Source organism: Chelonoidis abingdonii, chromosome 4, assembly GCF_003597395.2.
Source record: "Chelonoidis abingdonii isolate Lonesome George chromosome 4, CheloAbing_2.0, whole genome shotgun sequence".
NCBI classification, from domain to species: Eukaryota; Metazoa; Chordata; order Testudines; family Testudinidae; genus Chelonoidis; species Chelonoidis abingdonii.
In genome coordinates this window covers 86,769,083-86,790,391 of record NC_133772.1, presented here as the reverse complement: position 1 = coordinate 86,790,391, position 21,309 = coordinate 86,769,083, and the positions used below count along the sequence as shown (strand labels likewise).

Genomic DNA, 21,309 nt, shown 5'->3' with positions numbered 1-21,309 from the left:
AAGTATGCCATCTTAATGAGGAGATGCTGAGGATAACCATGCAACTCTGGGAATGAGGTAGCTCCACGATGAAATCCAAGGATACCAATGACCAGGGTCAAGATGGGATAGGCAAAGACTATGGAAGAATAAGTGGTTTGGCATGTGGGCACTGGCTTCAACAGCAGAGACCATATGAACTAATATACCTCTTAATGTCAGTAATCAACCTTGGCCAACAGAAATTCCGTAACACTAGGTCTTGAGTCTTGAAGTGGCCAGCAACTGGCATATCATGATACAACTTTAATATCTTGAGACTGAGCTGGTCCTCTAGGATGTACAAGGCGCCTTCTACAATAAAGCAGACCATCCTTCAAATGAAATATTGAGCTAGGCAGATTATTAGGATAATCTAGGGTCTGACAGATTTTAGTAGATTGGAGGTCCGGGGAAGCAGGCACCAGAGGAGGGACATCAGGTCCATGTTTTTTGACCCTCGAATAAAATTTGAAGGGCATAAAATTGTAGCCAAGGGAGCTATATTGACTCAGCGTATTCATCCTTGTAGGACAAGGTGTCTGCCTTCCCATTTCCTGATCCAGTATGGTAGATTATGATGAAACTGAATCTGGAAAAGAACAGTGACCAGCGGATCCATCTCTGGTTATAGTTCTGAGCTGTTTGGAGATATTCCAGATTTTTGTGGCTGGTAAGGACCTGAACCAGGAACTGATCTCCCTCTAGAAGGTGCCTCCATTCTTCGAATACTGTCTTTACTCCAAGTAGCTCCTTGGCCCAAACATCATAATTCTTCTCAGTAGGGTTAGTTTTCATGCATAAAAGGCATAGAGGTGAAGTTGGTTATGAGGGACAGTATATTGTGACAGAACGGTTCCAATGAGTTCATTAATAAGTGGCAAAGGGTAGCAGTTTTGGACTGTCACTTTGTTCAGAGCTCAATAGTCACAGGGTAGTAAGAAGCCATCATTAGGTAGCCAGAAGACAGGCTCTGCTACAGGCTAGGTTCCTGACACCTTCTAATAAAAAAATCCTTCTCCCTGATTCTTTGAATCTCTCTGCACTCATTCATTCTCTCTGACTGCTGGATTCCTTTCCACTTCATGTTTTACCACACCATACAGATGCTAGATGTATAAGACGTACTGTAATCTACATTTAGCTTGTATGTGCATACATAGACTGTAAGCAGCTGTGAAACATTCTGTAAGAAGTTTATACAAATGACACAAACAAATTCCACTGCACTAGCAGAGAGAGAGAGAGCACATACGTGAGGGGATTGTTCCATAGGCACTAATAATTATCCTTCACAACATGCTTACTGCTTTAGCCAGAAGTATGACATATACACCTTCCCAGGCCAATGACTTGGCATCAACCATTACATCCTCTACACTTGCTCTATGGCAAGGCACTTAGGTTTGGGCTGGTATTTGACAGGCACCACAATTGCATTGGAGGCCATTGCTGCCAGCAGCACATTTTTACTTCTCTTTGGCCATACAACTATCTCTGCATTGTTCATTAAGTGGAAGAGAAGTACATAAGAACTGCCATACCAAGTAGGACCAATGGTCTATTTAGGCCAGTATCCTATCTCCTTACAGTGGCTCATGAATTAGAGGAAGTTTTGAAACACCCAAAATAAACTTAAACCATACAAAATTATCCCTTGGCTAGAATTCTTTTTCGACCATGACTGGTGAGCATTTTATGGCCTGAAGCATGAAGACTGATACTACTGGTCATTTACAAAAAAAAAATCCTAGCTATTGTAACTGCAAGTGCTCTTTTTGTTCATACAAATGTCAAGTAGGAATGGAGTATGGAGCCCCTAGTGCTCTGTATTGTCACTGGCTTTCATGCTGGTTTTCTCATGGCGGCAACCTCCTGTAATGTTACAATTTTAAAAAAGTTCGGATTCTGATCTGAACTTTATAGCTCAAGCTCAGCTCTGATAGTCACACAGATGCATCCTGCAAAGGATGGAAATCATGGTTTTAATCTCAGAACTGGCACTGGACTAACTACCAATTGGACTTCAGGCAATGGAAATATTCAATATGCTGCAGCATGCAATAAGGGAACCATCATCCGTTTCTCCTTTTATTAAATGTGGGAAATAGTATGGGCTATCAGCAACAAGACAGGAATGGACCCAATGGCTTTCACTGTAATATAAAAGCATCAATGTTTTCCCTCCATGTAGTCATTAAAATATATTTTCCTTCTACTCATGGCCCTGATGGATCATCCCAGCTTATGAAAACTAAGCTTCTGCCTATCTGATTATTAAATCATTTCCAAAGCAGATGGGAAACTACAGCAGTTTAAACACCTAGGCTGAGACTGCATGACTAAAAATAGCACCGGTAGGCTACTTTTAATTAGCAATATGATCACATGTCAGAAGAGAGGAATGTAGATTATATGGATTTATTTGCGTGTGTGTGTGTGACTTTAAAATTAAGTTATAACCCTTAATTCCAGGTGCTATTTATAATATGATATATGATATCTGATTTTATGATGTCTGATTTTTATCTATACTTGTAAGGAGAGAACGGATAACTCAGCTTTGGTTATGCCACTCCTTGTCATACACTGAAGAAAACTGTAATAAGTTAAACCTGTCACTTGCCAGTGCCATCTTTGTTAAAATGATGTAGATTAGAAGGCACATTGAAGACAGAGGCTGTCATATTTGCAAAGTCCTGTCCGCCTTGACTGTGACTGTCCCCTAGATTTACTCCACAAGAATCTTCCCAAGGCCCCTTTGAAAAGTTTAAAAGATTATAGGTTTTAAATTAAGCTTTCAGAGACTGAGCATCAAATATGGATATATAAGTAGGGTCTGAATGAGTTATCTCCTGATATTTACTGTTGAGCAGGGGGAAAAGACTTCAGGAACAGACTATGTTTCTATAGACATGCCTACTCTGCCTAAGTGCGCAGCATGGTGGAGCTGCTTTGCCAAAATGATCACTTTTGGCTGGTGTTGGATTATAAATCACTTTACTATTGAATGCAGTGGTAATGAAATGTTATCCTTATTGTATGAAAAAAAGCTAGCAGAACTGTACTTAGCCTGCCCGGAAATGGGCCAGCTCCAGGCACCAGCAAAGGAAGCAGGTGCCTGGGGCAGCCAATAGAAAGGGGTGGTATGTTGGGGTCTTTGGCAGCACTTCTGCACCAGCTCAAGTGCTCTGCTTTAGTCTTTGGTGGCAAATCGGTGGTGGGTCCTTCACTCCATCTCTTCCGGTTTTTCTTTCTTTTTTTTTCTTCGCCACTTGGGGTGGCAAAAAAGCTGGAGCCAGCCCTGGCCCTGAATGAGGAGTTCCCCCTAAACTGAATCTCACTCACTAAGCAGGGGTTAGGGATGCCAAGTCCCAGTGAAGGAGAGAGAGAGAGAGTGTGGAAACAAGTGTTCTGACATAGGGGTATGGGCTCTGCCTAAGAGCCATGGACAACATTTGACTCTCCCCTTTGTACTGCTTAAAGACAGAGCTAATTAGACTCCACTGAGAGTCCTTGTTTTGTTCAGTTATCACGAGAGCTGAAGTCACTAATAATCAGGTGCTGAGCCTTACAGCTGGTGTGGGACAGTGTTGCAGTGAAAGTCACTGCACAATCTGCACTAGCAGTGAGGTTCTCCACTACCCTCTGAAATCACTCAGACTGGGTTTAGTGGTGGAACCTCAGACCATCATGTTGCAGCAGAGACACAGAGGTAGAAGAATGCAGTGGCAGTGGGATGGTGGTGGCAGTGGTGGCAGTGTGACCAACGGTGGCAGCAGAGTGAATGGCAACAACTGGGAGTCAGTTGCAGCAGCAGCACAGTAGCTGAGGCACTGCTGGTTGTGTCCCCCCTTGCCCTAGATGGGCGGTGAATTCATATGAATGTACCTCTGAACTGTGGGTCTTCACTGACCAAGGACAGCCACTGTGAATGGGGTGCAGTTGAGGAAGAGAGAGTGATATGTTAAAGGAACATTTGTTGTTGGAGTTTCATGCTGCAAGGTGAGAAACTGAGGCAAAGGATACTGCCCAGCATGCTCTGGGGTGTTTATTTGCTCATTGTCATTTGCTTTCAAATTGTGGTAGTGGTGTTCTTCCAAATTAATGCCGGGTTCCTTTCCCCCATTTATTAAAAGTTTTCCTTGCTCTACACAGATTCAGTGCTTGTGGCAGAGGAAGAATTGCCTCTTAGAAGCACCCCAAAGGTGATTAATTTTCCCAGATTATCAGGTGAGGCTTGCACCAGTTCTGATTTGTATTGCTAAGAGGAATCCCTAGATATTGAATCTGGCCCTTGTTGCTGCCGACTCCACCTGACAGAAGGGTTACAGATGCTTATATCTGACCCGTATATCTGTCCATATATTTGCTCCACAATATAGACATGGACCATCAATGTTGCACTGATGGCTGTGACATTTGGTACTAAGACTGTATAGCTGTTACCCCTGGCTGTGGTGCAGCTGGGCTGGAGCCAGAGCTTGAGGAAGAGTGCATGGGGGTGACTAGACAGCAGTGTTGATGATGCAGGGGCTGCCACAATGTACAGTGGCATTGTCATTGCCCATGTGTTACTTCTTGGCTGCTTAGAGGAGGCCTGATGCTCAGAAGCAGAAAGGAAAATAACAATGAAAATATGATCTGCACATATTTCATAAGAGAAGTTGAGGCGTCTGAGGATATCTGGCATGTTCTGAGTTATCAGGTCAAGTGAGCCAGGACATGAAATTTAATGCCCTGATTCTGCAGGTAGAACTCCCTTTGGTGCCAGTGTAGAACTCCACTGGGGAGCAATTGTAGAATATACTCTTTGCTACATAAGGGTCATGAAGCAATGAGTAGCCTCCCCGTGTAGTTGTGCAAAGGTATCAATTGTTGCTTCAGGAATATTTGTAAGTAAAACATGAAACATTTGTTTCTGTGACAATTCTGAAAGCTGCTGAAGGGAAAAATGTTGCCATTTCTGTCGAGTTTAATGTGAAAATGGAGGTGTCTGGCTTTTGGGCAAACTTGGCACATTTTACAATAAGAAAAGATTTTATGCAATTTCATCTGTGAACCTCTTTCTGAGTCAAAACTACCCTATGAGAAGTCCTGGCCTTATGGATTTGTAGAAATTAAGGTTCAGGGTGAAAAGAATCATCTTAAAAAGGTTTTGCTCTTCCTTACTCCTCACTTGTCTTCCCTGAAGGCTTCAAGTGTCTGGTTGGCTAGTGGGGTGCCATGGTGTCTTTTCTGATAGTAGTTTACTTGGTTTGGAGTTAAACTACATCATCCAGGGAAGGGCTCCCAGACACAATACTATTTTTAATAGCTTAGGGACTGAGCCCACAAAGCATTTCACCCAACTGAGAAGGCATTTTGGATGCGGAAAAAGCTTGTATTTCATTTTACTTGACAAAAACTGCAAACTATTTTGTGGTTTGAAGAAACCATATAACAAAATAAGCTTTGGCCTTTTTCTCCAGTGCTGTGAATCTCTCTTTTCACACCTCTATATTTATCAAACAAGCGTGAGGAGGCCCAAGTCCTGAACCTGGGCCCGCTGGCTGCTGCCACATCTACAACTCCACCAAACAGCTCTGGCAGGGACTAGCAAATTGGGAGTTGTAGGGCCTTACATTCCACTGAAAGTACTATGCACAAGGCTCTGGTTAGAGGATCTCTGGAGCTGCTGATTGGACCAGGTACACTATTTAAGCCAGAAGGGGATACAAGAAGTTCTCTATGCAACAAAGTGGATCCTGGCGTGCTGTTGCTACTCCCAGCCTTGATGCTGGTTCCTGACTTTTTCCTGGTTCCTGCTCCTGTTCTCTGACTCTTGGCTTGACTCTCTGACTCTAAATGAGCTCTGGCCTCTGACTCTGGTCCTGACCTTTGGCTCTGATTCCTGGCTTTGACTCTGGCTTGACCCTTGGCTCTGGCATCCATCGTCTGGTTCTGATCCTTGCTCCCATTGCCCAACTCCTGCTCAGACCACCTACTTCCCAGGCCCTGACAACAAGGAACTATGACATATAATAAGCCACAACAGAGACTTAAACGGTGTGGATACAGCCCCCAGTGAATATCCCTTGGTTCATAGGTCCTCCTCCGCTGATACAGTACCAACAAAAGGGCTTGGTGTTGTCTGTGCTCTCAGCACACAGTAAAGAAGGCAGATTGTGAACATGTTAGGACGTGAATGGGCTGCACTTGCTTATGCCTAGTCTCAGTTTCCCAGGACACTTGACAGGAGGCATAAGGGGGGAAAATTAGTAGTCTGTAATATCAGAGATCCAGTTTTCCTGTGTTGTTTAAAACAGCTTATTGATCTCAGGAGATTTTAAACAAGAGCAATTCTTTTGTTTAAAGTGACAATGACAGGTTAAAAATCATATGGGTCAGATTTTCAGGTGGTGTAAATTGGCATAGATCCATAAAAATTAAAGTACAGCTAAACCAATTTATACCAGCTATAAAAGGCAAGGAAATCATTTACAGTTTTTTACCAGTAATACTGCAATATCTAAACTATAGATCAATCTATGAGATTGCCTTGACTATCTTTTATATCATAATCCTAACACTCTGAGATGAGATTTTCATACTAACCTTGAAATCAAAAACCTAAGTACCATATTCTGCTCTCAGTTATGCTACTGTAAAACCAGTTACTCCACAGAAGTCACTGAGTTATTCTCAGTATATATGAGCATAACGGGGAGCAGAATCTGGCTCCAAGTGTAAAAATATCTATATTATATTTCTTTTCGTTTTCCTCTCTCTTGCCTTCTGACAGAGGGAACCTGCCAGTAGAGCTAACACACATCTCTGGAGTCTGCAGACATATCAGATGTCACAACTGAGTTTCGCTTGTATAGTTATCATGACAGCATCAAAAAGGCCCCCTTTGATGCCTACTCATTGTATTATAGCTCGCACTTACCTGAGTAGTTTCCCCTTTTCTATCTGTGTATGCAAATATTTTATCTCTATATATATGGTGCATACATTTGTATTATATATAAATATACATACATGTATGTACACACACAAATGCAAGCATATGTACTGTATGTACACAGAGTACAATTCCTCCATTACAAAAGTTTTATGAAAATGTAATAAAGATCATGTTCTTTTCACAAAGTCTTGTACTGAACATAACTTCTTACAGATTCAACCACATTCTGACTATCATCTTCATACGTCACCTCCTTATACCACCACCAACAAATCTGGGCTACCAACGAAGTTGTTGCAGTTGATATATAAAAGTTGCAATATGGGTATATATGTTTTTATATATAAGTCATCATTAACCATGCATAGAAATCAATATAGTTACAATATAAATGATGCTATTATAACCATGCTGTCCTACTACAACGTGCAGGGGAAGCCATAACAAATATTGTAGTGTGAAAATAACAAAACCACAACCTGCCTTTTAACGCTAATCAAAATTGGCCTATTGATGTGGTGATTTTTATCCAGAATGCACATTATGGAATTCTGCTCCCCTCCCCCACCACCCTTTTAAAAGAGCTACAGTTTTGATGAACTACTGAACTAAAAGAAAAGCTGCAAAAAGGCTATCTGCAAAAAAAATTAAAAAGAACTTAAAAAGTTAAGCACCAACACCCCACAACTAAAAATAAAATGCTGAGGAAAGAAAAAAAAATAAGGAACTTACCACACTGCGAGTGAACTTTTCTAGAGAAGTTCTACGACCTTGCTCATTCTCTGGCTTTAAGGGGAAAAAAAGGTAGGGAGAAAAAATACAGAAAAAAAACCTTCAGCTTAAATGCAGTTTTTCAAAACAGCAGAAAAAGATAAGGAAGCAAAAAAAGAAACAAATTAAAAATTGGATTTTTTTTTAAAGCAACAACTGCTGTTTGCTACAGCAAACCGCAAACCCTTGAAGAATGAGAGCCAGCAGCTGCCTTGGAGAATGACACCTTTTCTTCTCTTCTGTTCAAAATGTGCTCCATAGCTGATTCAAAGCCATAAAACAGGGTCTGTGTAGTGTTACTGATTTCTTGTTGAACTTTCCTTCTGTAGCTGTTTGTGCAGAGACCTCTGATTCTGGTTAACGTCTGCCAAACAGCTGATTGGAGGCTCCTATGCAGATTTTAGAAAGATGGAAGAATGACATCAACTTTATAATTTTCTGGGGAGTGAATGCAGTGCTGGAGAAAAACAGCTCTGGAATTACAGCCTGAACTCCTCCGTTTATTGAGAGGGTAGAAGCAGATTTTCACCATACTGCATCACTCAATGTGCCTCACCTTTTCTCAGGGGAGGCCACCTCTAGGTATGAGACAGCATATGTATACTGTGTATGGCTGTGGAAAGATGAGGTCATGTTTTTGGCCCAGGTTTTGGTTTGCACAGAGCTTACGGGTATTCATATGCTCGAAGTCATAAAACTTCATTGCAATAAGACTGAAACACATACACCATTGGCTTATTAGCATTTCCATGAAGAATATGTCTCACCTCAGGACTGAATAGTATTTCATTTGGCACAAGAGAAATTCTTTTGGCCACTAATGAGGAAAGAAATTGATGAGTTATTGGCATGTTTGTCAGTATGTTGAATGAGAAAGACCTAATAATTAGAAAAAAATCACTAACCCTTGGCAGAGCACTACAGCCACCACCTTTCTCCACTGATTGGCTGCATTTAGACATTAGTAAAAGGAAGTAGAGAACACATCCCTTCATTACATTTACACAGATCTGTCCAACAGCTAATACATCCAGCAGAACAGTTGCCAATAAAGTACTCAGAGACTTTGTCCTTTAATCTGAATTTTCTGAAAAGATCCATGAGCATAAGGGATTTGAGAATCAACTCTTAAAAGAGACTTGGAGTATACTGAGATACAAAGCACCCATACCACCACACCTGACCAGGGGGGAAGGGATAGCTCAGTGGTTTGCACATTGGCCTATTAAACCCAGAGTTGTAAATTCAATCCTAAGGGGGGCCATTTAGGGAACTGGGGTAAAAATCTGGCAGGGGATTAGACTAGATGACCTCCTGAGGTCCCTTCCAATTCTATGACCATCAAGAAACCCCATTAAAAGAGTCTGCAGAACTTTCTCAGTAATGATACATTGTCTGAGGAACACTATATTCAGAAGGACTATCTGTACTACATAATGCATGATTATAATTGGTCCAAGCATAAACACATAGTCTCCATTTTACTGGTGTATGGTTCCATCACCAAGATTTCCTATAGATAGGTTTGGCAGTGTACAGAATAAAGTGGGGAAAAGTCATGCCAAAAGTGAGTTTGAGGATGTCTGTATCAAACTGTGAAACCCATTTTGTTTCAGAAGCTCTGCTTTGTACTCTAACCTTCTTGGAGTGTTACCTTCATGCTGTGTTGTAACCTCCAGGGTAGATTAGAGCACCCATTTTGTGGCAGGGACTTGACAACTGTTGGAAAATTCTAAAAAGCTGAGACTGAGCAAACAAGGGCCATCAATGTTAGAGAACTCTTCCCTACTGGAAAAATAGATTTTCTACCATGTGGGCCATTGACTTTGAATGACTGTCTACTCAGAAACTAATGGGGCCAGGGAGGGGCTGGAGATTAGAACTTCTCCAGCAAGCACATGGGTGAAGAGGGGTGCTTCTCTAAGCAAGAGGCCAGACCATTGCCACATGCAAGTAAGAAGACAAGAAAGGCTACCTAGTCTAAGGATGATGCCAAACCCAGGACTCACAGGAAGGGTGAGATCAGACCTGGGGGGCTGTGCTCAGGACTGTGTGTCATTTTCCAAAGATCCATGATTCCCTAGTGTGCTTTTTAAGAGCGAAGTGTGTAGTTAAGAAATTCCTTTATTAAGCCTGCATTCCTGGCTCATCTGTCCCTGAAGGGATTAGCTGAGAAACAAGAGCTCTCACAGCCAGGAGGATCGTGGGGGAATATGTCTAAGCAATTGGACATATTCCACTGCCCAAGAATAGCATCAAACACTCGGGGTCCACCATGGAATGTGCCCAAGAGATCCAGAGTTAGGAACAGTAATGAGTCATTACCTAGATGCAGGGGGCTTAGAAGCACATGGGTTCCAGCAGTGGGATCCATTAACAACTGACTGGTGTCCACATAGGCAATGGGACTGAACCAACTATACAGACTGATGAAGAGAATAGCTGAAGAGGGCCTACAAATTGTTATGGAAAACAGGAGAGATTCAGTAGTGTGATTGCAAGCACTGCTCAAAGCTTTCTGTCTGCATCCAGGAGACAAGAGTCCTGGAAAGCAACTTAGGTGAATGTGACAAGCCAGGGAAAATATGATGCTATTGGGAGGATACAATTTATACTGGAGAAGAAGGAAGAAGAGAGGGCCATGTATATGAGATAAAACCCATTAGAGAAACAGATACAAGAAAAGTACTTCTCTAGAATCTTCTGCTTGTGATTACCTACCAGTTGTGACTTCAGCTGGAATATCAACCCAAAAGGCCAAAGAAGGAGTACAGAAACAACAAAGAGAAGATACAAAGAATCCAAAAGGAAGGCAGGTGAACTGATGAAGACACCTGTAACTGGATACATGTCAAGACTTTACCAAATCATACAGCCAGTTGATTACCTCTACCACCAAAGAACAGCACTTTAATACCTAGAAGACCAGACTGAACTAGCTGTCAGTGATGAGACCTCAGAGACAGCAGGCCCATGGAAATGGACATCCCTTGTCTACAGGAGACAACCACGGAACGTTTTCCTGTGTAACTATTTAAAAGATCCACACTACCAGCCAAGATGCCACCATATGGCATCCAACACAAATGCTAGAAATTCTAGGATGATTAAATTTTATAGCTGAGCTATAAAATAGTGTTATTTTAAAAAGCATATTTGTTTACTGTGATTTTTAATTCTAAGGACAGCATTTCAGTAGGGAAATTCAGTAGGGAGGGAAGACAAACCATGAGGCCATGCTTTCAATACTGGTGTTCATCTATGCAGATTATACTGATATTTATATTCCAGAACCACATATAAAACAATGGTAAATTGAGGGTTTGGGTCAAATATAAGTTAAAATGGCAAATGTAATTCCAAACTGGATGGGGGGAGCTGTTCATTGTGGCTTCTATATGGCATGCCAGCGGCACCACTCTGTGCAGTATAAGAGTTGGCGGAGGCAGGAAAGCTGATGTGGAAAGTATATAAAGGAATGAAAGGTAAGGAGTGGGGGAGGTGACTGGTCTCTTCCTTCTGATTGGGTAAACTGTTGGAGAGTCAGAGAAACCAATCCCGCCCAAAGGGGTCCAAGGTAAATCAAGATTGGAAGGAGTACAGAAAGAAGACCCCTGCTCCGGGAAGTTAAGGAGAAGTTATCATAAGTGATGGTCTTAGTCTTATTGCAATAAATTTCTGCTTCTCAGGTGAACTCTTCATGCCTGTGAATTACTCTCAACCCTTCCACCTATCCAAAGTGCAACACCTTCCAGGATGCCCAGCTAGTGCCAGTTGTGATGGTGATCTTTGTGAGTTGGACTTCTGTTGAACCTGTCATAATTTGGTCATTGTGTGACAGCCGCTATCTTGACCAACTCCAGGGACTGAACCATGGCCATCCAGAGCTCAAAGCACAGCTCTTTACTACTGGAGCTAGAGAACCAGACTCCATAGCTGGGGGCCATAACAGACCTATACCCTGTGGGGATTGGGCACTGTGGGGGTTGTTTAACATTCACACTACGGTGTGTGAGTGGAGGAGAGAAAGGAAAGTATTAGGAACCTCCAGACTCACTCATATGTGGCCGGTGTAAGATTAAGTCACAATTGCAGTCCCGGTGCACAGGGAAGGGCAGAAACTCCTCCTTCCATGCACTCACAGGGGAGCATGTCACTCCAGAGGAGGCACATGGGAGAGGCAGGGGGAAAGTGAGGCACAGAGCTGCCCTTCGACACAAATCAGGCCAAGTGCAGCACTGCATCAGTCTAATGGACAACACAGATTGTGCAGTACCTTTGTGCATTGGGCCTCTTAGAAGCAGTGTCCCTTTCTGAGTAGCTAGGAGTGGACATTTGGATGGGCCCTGACTTTTGTGTGGACGGGCAATGACAGACTGTGCTAGCTAAGCTTCTCCCCCAACACCATGCCCTCTTTGCAGCTGTGACACAGGGCTTCACCTGCTGAGCTGGGCACGCACATGAGGCAGCTCAGAAAACGGCAAGGCAGAGTTGCCAGAGTGTAGCTTTCTGAAGAGCGGCCACATAGCTCTGTCCTGGATTTCAGGTGCCTGAGGAATGCTCCGGGCCACTGTGGCAGCACTACACCCCTACTCAGATTTGGGTGGGCCTGGATGCTGAGTGGGTGGGCTGCGGCCTACTCAGGCCCACCCATGGCTATGCCCCTGCTTTTTGACCTCCCACTGAGGTGATGAAGCTTTGCCTCATCCCCAGCAATGCCCAGTGCCTTATAGACACAGTTTTGACAATGAAATGTTATGTCTAGGCCAGTGGTTTTCAAACTTTTTAGGCTGTGTACCCCTTTCCAAATAATGTACTCTACCACAAACCCCCATCTGAGATAGGGTCATATATACCTATGAAAAAAGAAAAAAAGAGTCTGTAAAAGGGATAACACAATGCAATACAACGCACAAGCCCTGGAGTGTGTTGTCTCAGATACAATTATTATAGCAAACACAGGCATAGTTTAACTTCTATATTTGGAGAGACATGGCTCCCGGTCAGCAGCTGCTGCTCTCTGGCCACCCAGCTTTAAAGGTGGTGCTGCCACCAGCAGCAGCAGCAGAGAACTTCAGAGCTGGGCGGCTGGAGAGCAGTGGCTGCTGGCTGGGGCGTTCATGTTGTTTGCATTGCGGGAGGGCTATGTTTTTAATCCTGCTCCTGTCCTGCCCTGCAATACCCACTCCCACCTGCACCCGCATTGTTTCTTAAATTTTCATCCCGCTCTTGCTATTATGGCAGCAAGTCCTGCAGTACCTGTGGGACCCCAGTCCCACTGCAGGGCTCTGCTCTGAAGGCAGCACTGCCACCAGCAGCAGCGGAGAAGTAAGGGTGACAACAGGGGCTGGTGGGGCATCCCATCCACTTTGCATGACAATGCATGGAGGGTTAGAGTTTTCTAATCCCATTGTGTGGGGGAAAAGGAGATGCAGGGGCTGCTCATGCCATTTTAGACGGGCATGAGGACTCCAATCCCTCTGCATGGATGAGCTGGGAGTTCCCATTCTATTGCAGGGTGGGTGCTAGTGGGGAGACATCCGGAGAGCAACATTTCCAGCCATTGCTAGGAAAATGCCATAGGACCCACTACCATAATAGCAGAAGCATGGAAACAATGTGGGAGGGAGTGGGAGTGGAAGTGGGTATTGTGGGATGGGCTGGGAGCGGGATTAAAAAAAATAGTCCTCCTGCACTGCATACAACATGAGCTCCCGTGGCCAGCAGCCACTGCTCTCCAGCTGCCCAGATCTGAACTTCTGCACTGCTGCTTTGCTGCTGCTGCCGCCCACAACCAGGAGAGCTAGAAACATAGCTGTTTTTGAAAGGTTAGACTCTGGAGCTCCTTCTGGTAGCAAAGGTTCAATTCTCTGGCAGATTCTGCAACTGCAGAATCAGGAATGTCTGGAACACTACTGTAGGCTGATGTCATTTCCCATTCTTAGGGAAACTGGAGTCGGGGGTGTAAATGGACCACCAGGATTCAGTTTGGGGCACAGACATTTTGGATCAACTCATAAGCTGCAGCATATAAGGTTTATTCTAATACTGAAAGGGTTCACTGGGAACTACCATCTGAAAATTTAGCCATGCTAAGGTCCTATATTGAAACCTGCCTTGCAAACACTCCCAGCTCCATCATATGATACACATATGGTGAACTGTATTAATGCAATAGTCCTGAGTTTAAATCTAACTGTCTAAGGTATCTAGAGAACACCAGTCACCAAATTATCGAGTTGTTGATCAAAGCATTACATTTTTCTATTAAAATAAAAAGCTCTCAAACCTGGCTGCACGCCAAGCAGCCGACGTGCACAGTTTCAGGAGGAGCGCACATTTGTGCTGGCTGTATTGCTCTCCAGCATTTCCTGCCTGCTTGTCTACAAAATGTGTGACTGGCTATGTGTTATTGAGGTAACTGCTTGCCTGCCTTGGTCCAGCTCAAAGCAAAGGTGCTTGAGGCTGCCTTGCAAAGTGGAGGAAGGAAATTTAAAAATAAAGTGGTAAGGAAGTAGAAAAATAAAGAGTAAGGATCTCTGTATGTTGTCTGACCGCATCAGGTAAAGCACAGGAAGTGCACCAAAATGCTTTGAAGTATGACAACAATGCTCATACAAACACACACACACATACAAGCTTGTTCAAGCAGTCCTCAAACGTGCAAAAAGAAAACTTACCCTCATCAACAGTAAACAGACCAACCTACTGTACAAGTTAACAGTAGGATACAGATTTTTTAAAAATTTAAAAAGCTTTTATTAAAAACAGCTGAGCCAGTTAGGTGCAGAAAAAAATCCAGAATATACTGGACTATATCACTAACCATTTACTGCAGCTCTCCATGTTTCTTTTTCTTTTGGCTAATTATTTATCAAACTCTTCGATTTTAGTTTTTTTGAGTAAAGAGTCTGTTAGCACAGGGCAGCGTAGACATTAGAAAACCAGCTACAAATGATTAACAACATGATTAGTAGGAAATCTCTTAGCATTCTTATGGCACTCAGGTAAAGCTCTATCACAGGCACACTTCCTCTGAAGGTACTGAGAAGGGGATGGAGAGGTGCTGAAGTTAGCTTGGGAGACACTAAGGAGACCGAGAAGGTGAGAGAGCATGAGACTGGTTTTCAGAGAGAACTTGTTTGCAATGGAGACTGTCCGCCCATGGATGCTAATATGACTTTTGAGTTCTCTTCTCTTTCTAATATGTATACTAAGGTCCCAGTTGTGCTCGTGCTAGAACAAATAAAAGTTTTGCCATTGATTGAAGGAGAGTATGAACGAGTTCTAAGAGCTCAGTATTCTACACTGTAGATCACCCTTCATATCGGAACCTGGTACTAATTTCTCCTCAAGGCTTTTGTGTTTCAGAAGCATGAAATTCATGTCTTTCAAACAGAACAATATTTTACTAGGCATAATTATAAGCAAGGCTGGAAAAATTCCCTTGATACTCGCTCACCTGTGGACTAAGAGTCAGATTATCAATTACCCTGCACCTCACGTAGTCACTGACACCAGCGCAGAATGAGTGGAAAACACTGCTAGACCAAAGGGGTGGCAATTTACACCTATTTTGTACTCACTAGCACAGGGTAATATGGAATCTGGCTCGATGTGTCCTTATTAGGGAGAAAAACAACTGCCCCACTCTCGTGCACCAGGCATATTTTATTTACATTGGCACATCAGCTCTCCCTCCCCAATAAACTGATGATAGATCCACCTATTTAATGATAGATCCTCCTCCACTGTTCTACCCCTCCTGGGGCTCAGATAGCTCTCAGCCCCTCACCTGCAGCTGGGCACTCTCCAACCCTTCCCTGTCCTCCTCTTAGAAGACGGTGGCTCAAAGGCCCCCCTGCACCTCCTTTTTGGTGAGAATGGCTCTAGTTGCTTGCTGCTCATTTCACACAAACATTCGACTCTCAGAAGAATGCCAGTGCAGCAGCCACTGTCCTTACTGCCCCATCTCCGGAATGAGAACTAGCAGTCTCAGGGTCCCTCCACTCCCTCCCTCCAATTTATCTAGGTTGTTGAAAGGGCACCGGGGCTTGAGCTTCTCTGCTTTTTTCAGGTATCAGAGGGGTAGCCGTGTTAGTCTGGATCTGTAAAAGCAGCAGACATGCATCTGACGAAGTGGGTATTCACCCACGAAAGCTCATGCTCCAAAATGGCTGTTAGTCTATAAGGTGCCACAGGATTCTCTTCTGCTTTCTTCCTTCTCCTCAGAGCAGGAGCCAATGACTATCTAGGCTCAGCCAACATACCCTGTCAAAATCACTATTCGCCCTCAGTGAGTGGATGAGATTTTTCAAGGCCTAAATGTAACAGGCATTTCTTCTCTTGCATAAAGTTCACTGTCATCCAAGGGCATGGCCATTTTTTGGCTCCTGAGGGGAAGGGATGGTGGTTATTGCCCACTATAAAATGTGGTAATGTATGTATCAGTAGAATTATGGGCAGACTGATGCTTGGTCTTGCACAGCACAGGGGTGGCATGTTCTGCATATGCACACATAGTAAAAAGCAATGGGTAGACGAAGAAACCCAATCCTGCATCTGTGAGATAGCTGCCAACAGCAACCTAATGACTCCTACCTAGAAGCAGGAGTGAGGCCCACAGACAAACACATAGCTAAGTGGCTCATCTGCATGCTTACCAGGCTAAAGTCCTTTTCTCCTCAGACACATGGATGAACTGCCCACATCCTTTCCCCTTTTCACCCTGTGCTTTTCAGAGTAAGAAGGCAGGCATGCAAGGGTGTCCTACTTCTGTGCAATGCAGAGACCTACATCTAGCTCTTAACCTTCCTTGTTCCTACATGGAGCCTCCAAACACACCCCTGCGGGAGCCCAGTCCTGCACTCAGAGTAGTATACCAGGGATTTGCAGGCTCTAGGCCATCATATTGTGGCACATATAATAATGACAGTGGTAAGAAAGAAGAAAAACTCCATCATGAATGAATAAGGAATTCCTCGCCTATACATGGCCCATGACCACCATCTGTGCATCCATGAGTCTGTGTAAAGTATGTTCATTTTCCCCTCTCCTCCTCATGACTCTGCCACACATCTCTCTTAATCATTCCACTTTCAGACCCTGGATCAGAAACTCTCACATGTGCAGTTATTTTGTGATGTGGAAAAACAATACTTTGCACTTACACAGCACATACTATATAGAGATTTGCACCTGAGGATCTCAAAATATGCTAGCCATTTTTACAGATGTTAATTAAGACTCACAACATCTCTGCTACACAGGTCAGAATTATTACCTGCATTTTACAGAGTCGGGAGTATAAGGCACACAGAGATTAAGTGATTTACCCAAAGTCACACAAGAAAATTAGCGGAAAAGCCAGGGAACAAACACAGATCTCATGATTCCCAGTCCTGTACCTTTGGCACAAGGCCCATATATGGGATGCAATGTATGGCAATGACCCAAAATGAGGGAGATACAAAAATGCATTCATACAAGAAACTTAAAATGCAGTGGGATTCATTTCTTTAGTGTAAATAACTTTCTGTAATCTCAGTTCCATGATTCTGCATTTCTGCTGTAATTAATAGTAAACAAGAAAAGTGAGGGCACATCACAGGCGTGGAATGCGGGCCAGTTTGGAACTAAAATGAGTGCTGTCCCTTGAAATGAGGGACATTCGGGAGGTTTTCCCGACAAGGATTCAAATGTTTCAAACCTTATTGAAGTCAATGGCAAAACTCCCACTGACTTCACTAAGGCCAAATTTTTAATCTTGGGATTTAAACCCAAATCCTCAATATTGAAAGGCTCTGGTATCCCACTGTTCTTCCTTTACCCCCACTCCAGATTCCAGGCTGCCTCAAGAAGCCCTAAAAGACTCCCTCAGATCTGCTGTAAAACTACTAAGGATCTACGCGGTAGGTCAGCATATGGAAGCTTCATTTTCTTTCAGTCAACAACTCTATGCTATCGGGGTACAATGTCTACTAGCCGAACACAGTAAGATGTGCTTTACAGCTTCTGAAGTAACTTTTAATTTCTACCCACCACATGTTAAATTGGTGAATGACACATCTACATGATTTTTGCCACTGTCTTCTTTTTGCTTGGATATGTTTACTTGAGTACCCACAGATCTTTCTAAAAGAAACTAGATTCTTATTTCCACTGCAGTGTTAGCATGAGACTGAAATCTGTTTCTCAGCTGGCAGGAGAATCATTCAAGTCATGCTGACAGGTCTAGCGCTTGATCTGACAGCGAATGATTCCAAAGAAATCTTTGATTCAAAACTGGAGCTGGGAGAACTTTCCTTTGTATTAAACACAGGAACCATCAGGTCCTAATGCTTTGAAAGGGAGAACATACAGGGACGCTCGTAGGGATAAGACAGCAAAGGTTTTAATTTTTCTTTTACATCATCACAGGATGTTCAAGAGTTTTAACTGCACCCCTTTCTTTCCCTCAACCTCTGAATTCTGACCAGGTTTAAAGAGCAACTTAAAATTTCAAATGTCAGCTAGGACTTTGCATTTCTTCTTCTGGTCTGTACTTGTCTAAAACCAGCTGGTTTTAAAAGACAGGGCCAGTTCATGTCCTCAGTCACACCACTGCAATCCAACTGAAGCAAATGCCAGGCACAATGGAGAGTAAAGATTGGCCCTTTTTATCACAATATGCACTTTGAGGATCCATAATAGCAATGAGCCTGTAAAAAGCCAATGGGATTTCACTGAGTTGCACCAATGAATTGTAATTTGACAGCCCATTGAGAATGCAATGGAGAAACAGCAGAAAGCATGGTGATGGAAAACCACAAGCTCAGGCTGCAGTAGCTGGAAGTAATTGTATCTAGTGTTTTGTAAGTGGGTCACACAAAGGTAGGTGCATGCACACAAACACTTTCTCGCTCTGTCTCTTGCAGAGTACTGGAGTAAGCTAGGAGGTACAGAAAGCATTTAAACACAGCCCCAAATGCAGAGATAACTATCTTACCTTCCAATGCCCCTTGCCTGAATAAGAGCTGACTTAATCCTACAGAATCAATTCTTTGCTACTCTGAGTGGGTAATTCATGGGAAAAAATATGTTGCTGGCAGTGGACTTGCTGATACCAAAGGGATGAAAAGAATTGAGACCCAGGTCTTTGGTGAAGAATATGACTGAAGTTCTTGATTTCTCTCTAGGTTGCAATTATTTCTTGTTTAAAATAAAAAGCAAACTTTTTGGGGAGCAAAGAGTTGGGAAAAGGAGAAAAGGAGGAGGGGGTAAGACATTACAGGGAGGTCCCCAGATAAGGCATCCCAAAGAAGGACCACATAGTTACATCTAGGATGCTGCATCATCTCCCCAATCTTGTTACCCTGATGAGCAAATGAACACATTTATGGGGTCTAATTTTGATACAAGATATTATCTTTGTCATGAAGAGGAGATAGTGGACTATTAATTGCCTGCACTGAGTTTGGAAGACGCCGGTATAATCTGAGCATTCTTCTGTATTTTGACTGGCTGGCCTTTCTACCTTTCCCCTGCCATGGTGGCTGAAGCTGTATATAGGGATGCCATACCCTGGGCCTTCAAGTGAAGGAAATAAATGTTCTCATTCCTTTTTAAAAAAGAAAAATAAAAAAAAGTAAATGAAACAATATTCCCATTTTCACACTAGCAGGAAGCAGCAGGCGAGAATCAATAGGTACTAAGAGATGCAAGCATGTCCTTCCCAAAAGATACCTTCTTCTTCACCAGCAAGAAGTCTTGGTACGTGTTAGAACGGAGGAAACGTGCGTAGCTGTCACTCTTCATCAACTTGTAAATGTGCTCCTGTGGGGCAGGAGGAAAGGAAAGTTTGAGAATTGTTACCAAATACCATTCAGAAATCAGAGGGATTCAAAACAGTCCAACGAAGGGGGTGGGGAAGAGAGAGAGAGAGAGAGAGACAATTAGAAAGAGGGAGCAAAGTCCTAATTATAATAATTTATCATTTGTATTGTGGCGGTGCCCAGGAGCCCACGTCCTGGAGAACTCTATTACGCCACGCACTGTACACTCCACCCAAAAGATGGTCCTTTCCCCAAAGAGCTTGCATATATTAATCTGCAGCCTAGAAAAGGGTTGATTTTGTAACGCCCAAGGCTCTCAGAAGCTAGTATATTATGACCAGATTCTGCCATCTAGTGCTACTGAAATAAAAAATACTGAAGGAGTGTTGTACTACTTAAATGAGAATAAGCATGAAAGAATCTGTCCCTTAATGTCCTATCATCAAAGTTCAAACAGCCAGTAAGAGTTTACTCTGAGGATGTCATACTTACAATCTGATACTCTGCTTCAGAGGTTTGGTGGGTGGAGTTTCTCTGCCATCAGACAAAGCTGTTTTCCCCCACCCCACATTATCAACTTGCTTGTTCAGTTTTAATTAATAATTGACCGTATCTTGAAAAACTCAGTTATTTTTCTACTGCCCTGTGACCTCTTAATAACCCTGTGCCAAACACAATAAAATATACTTGACTGAGTAAAGACAGAGAATAGCAGTAAAAAAGAGACTCGAATTCACAAGAGGAAAAACAGGAACACTGAGCATTCCTATTAGTTCTTTGCCTGTGGAAACCTCTTTTATGCTGTTACATTGTGTATATTTATATCATACAAACTCTTTTTTCTCCACCCCAAAACTTCAGTATTTAGGTACAAATGAACCTTTAGGAGAGAGGGAGAACCAGTGAAGGAATTGGTTGAGCTCCATGTGTCCAGCTCCAGGATCTACATAATGTTGCTCAATCCTGGAGTTTTATGTGTGTGTCTGAGTATTACCCTATTCAGCTTTTTTACTGTGTTCTCTGTAAGGTAGGCATGGCTGGCAATGTTTTTACTCAGACATAGCATAATCTTTACCCTAGGATGTAACCTGGCTCGGAGCAATCCTTTACTTGTTAATTTTGCTTATTCACTTTCAGATGCCACCATCCTCCACTGGTACAATGTTCTATATCTCACAAACAGCACAAGAGTTTACAGAAGAAAAGCCCGTTTACAGAAAAGCCAAAGTCTCTCTGTCCTACTGCATTCTTAAGAAGGAGAATCTCAAAAAACAAACACAAACGGGGCAGCTCCAGGCCCCAGCATGCCAAGTGCATGCTTGGGGCGGCGAGCCGCGGGGTGCGCTCTGCCGGTCGCCAGGAGGGCGGCAGGCAGGGTGCCTTCAGCGGCATGCCTGTGGCGGCATTCCTGCGGAGGGTCTGTTGGTCTCGCAGCTCTGGTGGTGTGGCTTGGGGCGGCGCAGTGTCTAAAGCCACCCCTGAAAACAAAGTGGGAGGATAGCTTTATTTCCCATTACCAATACAGCAGCTGTGGAATATTTGCTCTAGTAGTTCAGCACTGAACATAGAGAGCCAAACTTACAGCCAACTAGAGGGGAAAAAATAAAGCATGTGTCATGAGTTTGGTCACTAAAAGCCTTACATTTTTCTTGTGTGCATGTGACATTAACTCTCACAGTATTTCAGTAAGATTGTAGGACTTAGTTGTACTAAATTCAACTGGATGATGACTGGCTCAAGTTAATTTCCTCTTATATC

General features: G+C 43.2%; 1 protein-coding gene and 1 long non-coding RNA gene across 2 annotated transcripts in view; one reads left to right on the top strand and one right to left on the bottom strand.

Moving 5' to 3' along the window:
• The window catches only part of LOC142046771 (uncharacterized), a 66,558-nt gene extending 47,844 nt beyond the window's left edge, over nt 1–18,714 (top strand). The window contains exons 2-3 of the long non-coding RNA XR_012655785.1: nt 17,579–17,649; nt 18,655–18,714. This is a non-coding gene — a long non-coding RNA (uncharacterized LOC142046771). The remainder of the gene's footprint in view (nt 1–17,578; nt 17,650–18,654) is intronic.
• RGS6 (regulator of G protein signaling 6) overlaps nt 1–21,309 on the bottom strand; it is a 500,599-nt gene that overhangs the window by 19,175 nt on the left and 460,115 nt on the right. Inside the window, 1 exon segment of the mRNA XM_032768378.2 lies at nt 19,463–19,552. Within this exon segment, the coding sequence (XP_032624269.1) occupies nt 19,463–19,552 (90 nt within the window).